At 66.0% G+C, this 2,999-nt stretch overlaps 1 protein-coding gene across 1 annotated transcript in view; it reads left to right on the top strand.

Annotated features, from left to right (window-relative positions):
- Positions 1–2,999, top strand: part of ESPNL (espin like) — a 21,678-nt gene that overhangs the window by 16,618 nt on the left and 2,061 nt on the right. Inside the window, exons 7-9 of the mRNA XM_004701870.2 lie at positions 141–241; positions 623–811; positions 2,430–2,997. Coding sequence (XP_004701927.1) covers positions 141–241; positions 623–811; positions 2,430–2,997 — 858 coding nt within the window. The remainder of the gene's footprint in view (positions 1–140; positions 242–622; positions 812–2,429; positions 2,998–2,999) is intronic.

The following is a 2,999-nucleotide window of genomic DNA, read 5'->3' on the forward strand; positions in this document are numbered from 1 at the left end:
CTCTTCTGGGAAGGTCTGAGGCCTTGAGCCAGGAAGGTGAGGCTCCTGGGGTGGCATCTCTGGGGGAGATTTCTGCCCCTGAGCTGGGGGTCTCCCAGGCTGACCTTTCTTCCCTCGCACCCTGCCACCTCTACCTGCAGCCTCTGTGACGCCCGCACAGCTCAGCCCCACCTGGCCTGGCCAGTCCGAGCCACCTGCCCCCAGGGATCCAACCTGCTCAGCCCCCCCGAGGGTCACCATGGTGCGTCCCTTCCCCGGGATCCATCGCCCAAGCCCCAGCAGCCTCTCACTGGGTCCCTTTAGCTGGGTTGAGGGCCCCTCATCCCCAGGGTCACCCCTGCTGTCTCCTGCGGATACCCGGATCTGAGGAAAAGGGGCTGTGAGCATCGGGACACGAGGGGTGGCCCAAGGAGAGGTGGCTTGTCACCCAGTGTAGAAAATGAGGGTACTTCCAGGTACTTCCCGTTGGCTCAGAGCCCCAGCCCCTCAGCCTGGCTTCTGAGCTCCAGGCCAGAGGAACAGTCCCTCTCAGGGGGGAGGTCTCTCACCCCTCCTCTTCCGGAGACACCCCTAGCCCACCCCGGGATCAGGCCCTGCACCATGTGACCCCATGGCCACACAGGGTCCAGAGGCAGTGGACACCCCGGATGGCTTGGCTGCGCTGAGGCTGGACGGGCTGCCCTCGGGCGACCTGGATGGGCTGGTGCCCACGCAGGACGAGCGAGGCCGGCCCATCCCCGAGTGGAAGCGGCAGGTGATGGTTCGGAAGCTGCAGGCGCGCCTCGGAGCCCAGGAGGCACCTGAGGCCCAGGTGGGCTGGGGAGAGCTGGAAGGAGGGAAGGGTGGGACTGGAGGGGACATGGAGGTGGGCGGGACAGGAGGTGGGTTGGCTGGGGGCAGGGTAGAGGTGAGAGCCCTGGGGCAGGAGGGTTTGCCCCCATCTGAGTGAGGCGTCTGTCTGTGTGTCTGTCCGGAGAGATACCCATTGGTTAAGGACAGTGGCAATGCTGCCCACTGGAGGGTTGTGCTCTGGAGCTGGGCCCCACTTCCTCCATTAGTGAAGCTGTTGATCGTAGGCTAACCTCCACAGACACCTGAGGACCCACTCACATGCTCATATCCCAGCAGGGGGCAGGCAGTAAACCGGCCACCAGTGCGCTGGGGTGGGGGTGCGGGAGTCACTGAGGCACTGAGGGAAAAAGCAAAGTTGGCGGCGGAGGGGCCCTCCAGGTAGGGGGCACAGAGCGGGGGTCTGGAGTGAGGGGACAGGTGGCTAGTGCGATAGGCACCCTCCCCGGAGGAGCACCACATACTTACCCCTCAACTCCACCAGGGCTCCCTGACACATCCCGTCTGAGCCTGGGGTGCAAGCTTGGTAGACCAGGTTGACCCGCACGGTGGCCCCTGCCAGATTCAAGTTCAGTGAAAGGAACTTGCCCCTCTCCCGTCAGCCACATTCCAGGTGCCCACCCATGGTCTGTGCCCACTGAACTGCACAGTACACACGTGTCCCTTATAGCTGGGCCGCCAGGCAGCACTGACCTGGTGGCCCTGTTTGTCCTAGTATGTCAGGTGGAGAGGCTCGAGGGGAAGGCCCCTAGCACCTCTCTATGAGACAAAGCTGGAGAGCCAGTGGGTCAAGGCCAGGGACATGGAGGTGGGTCCAGCCAGCCTGCTGACTCTAGCCACTCCCGGGAGAGGTGGGGAACCCTGCCCAGCACAGCAACTGTCCCCTGCCCCAGGACCCTGCCCTGGAGGAAGGATTAGGACTCACTCGTGCATAAGCGCCCTAGTGGCACTGCCAGACTACCAGCTATACCTAAGGTTAGGGGTTCAAACCCACCAGCCGCCCCTCAGGAGAAAGATGAGGCTGTCCTCTCCCATGAAGATGGACAGCCTGGAAAACCCACGTGGGCAGGTCTGAACCACCCCCATGGCAGTAGGTTAGTAGTGCCAAGTGCCCCAGAGCCCTGGCCTCTCGGCCACCCAGAAGCAGCAGGGTCTGCTGGCCTGTGGTGCAGTCCACAGCAGCACCCCACAAGGCGCAGGGTGAGGAGTCCACACAGGCAGGGGATTCATGAGGGGAGGGGCAGAAGTCAGGGTCCCCCTGACTGTGGGCATCCAAGGGCCTGCGATTGGGGCAGCAGGGGAAAGGATAAAGTAGGCTGCCTGAGGCTGCCCGCCCTTGGAAGATTCCGGAATGTGAGGAGGAGGGTTCTGAGGAGGAAGAACCTATGGATTAAATATGGAGTGGGGAGCACGGGGAAATGGGACAGAGAAGCCCCTTAGTGCCCACAGGTGGGTGCGGCCCCAAGTCTCCAGCTCTGGGTGCAGCTGGCCAGGCCAGGGGCCAGCAGGGTGCCCAGGTACCTTGCCATGGTCCCACCAGGCTGGACTGCCCAGCTGAGCTTAGCCCTCTCGGTGCCCAGGAGGACGGCGGGAGCGCGAGCCCGGGGGAGCAGGCCGCCTGGCGGTACTCCCAGGCCCACCAGGCCATCCTGGGCCCCTTCGGGGAGCTGCTGACGGAGGACGACCTGGTGTACCTGGAGAAGCAGATCGCCGACCTGCAGCTGCGGCGCCGCTGCCAGGAGTACGAGAGCGAGCTGGGCCGGCTGGCGGCCGAGCTGCAGGCCCTGCTGCCGGCGCCCCTGGTGCGCATCACCGTCAATAGCCACCTCCTGCCGCGGGCGCCCGGGGCCGAGGCTGACGACGCCCAGGAGGCCGAGGCCCAGGCGGCGGCGGTGCCCGAGGGCCGGGAGGCAGAGGCGAGCACGGCGCCTGGCGGGCAACCCGTGCCCTTCTGGTGCGGCCACATCGCCCGGCTGGTCCGGAACATGTCACTGCTGCTGCGGGGCGTGAATGGGCTGGTGCAGGGCGAGGAGCGGCCGGCCGCCCGGGCCCCCGACGCGGACCCCCGGGAGGCCCCGAACAGACCCCCGCGGAGCGAGGCCCAGCGCGAGATCCAGGAGTGCGGGGTGTCGGTGCGGACGCTGCGCGGC

This window comes from Echinops telfairi, unplaced genomic scaffold (genome assembly GCF_000313985.2).
Source record: "Echinops telfairi isolate 266 unplaced genomic scaffold, ASM31398v2 ScPeMD7_3;HRSCAF=10, whole genome shotgun sequence".
NCBI lineage: Eukaryota > Metazoa > Chordata > Mammalia > Afrosoricida > Tenrecidae > Echinops > Echinops telfairi.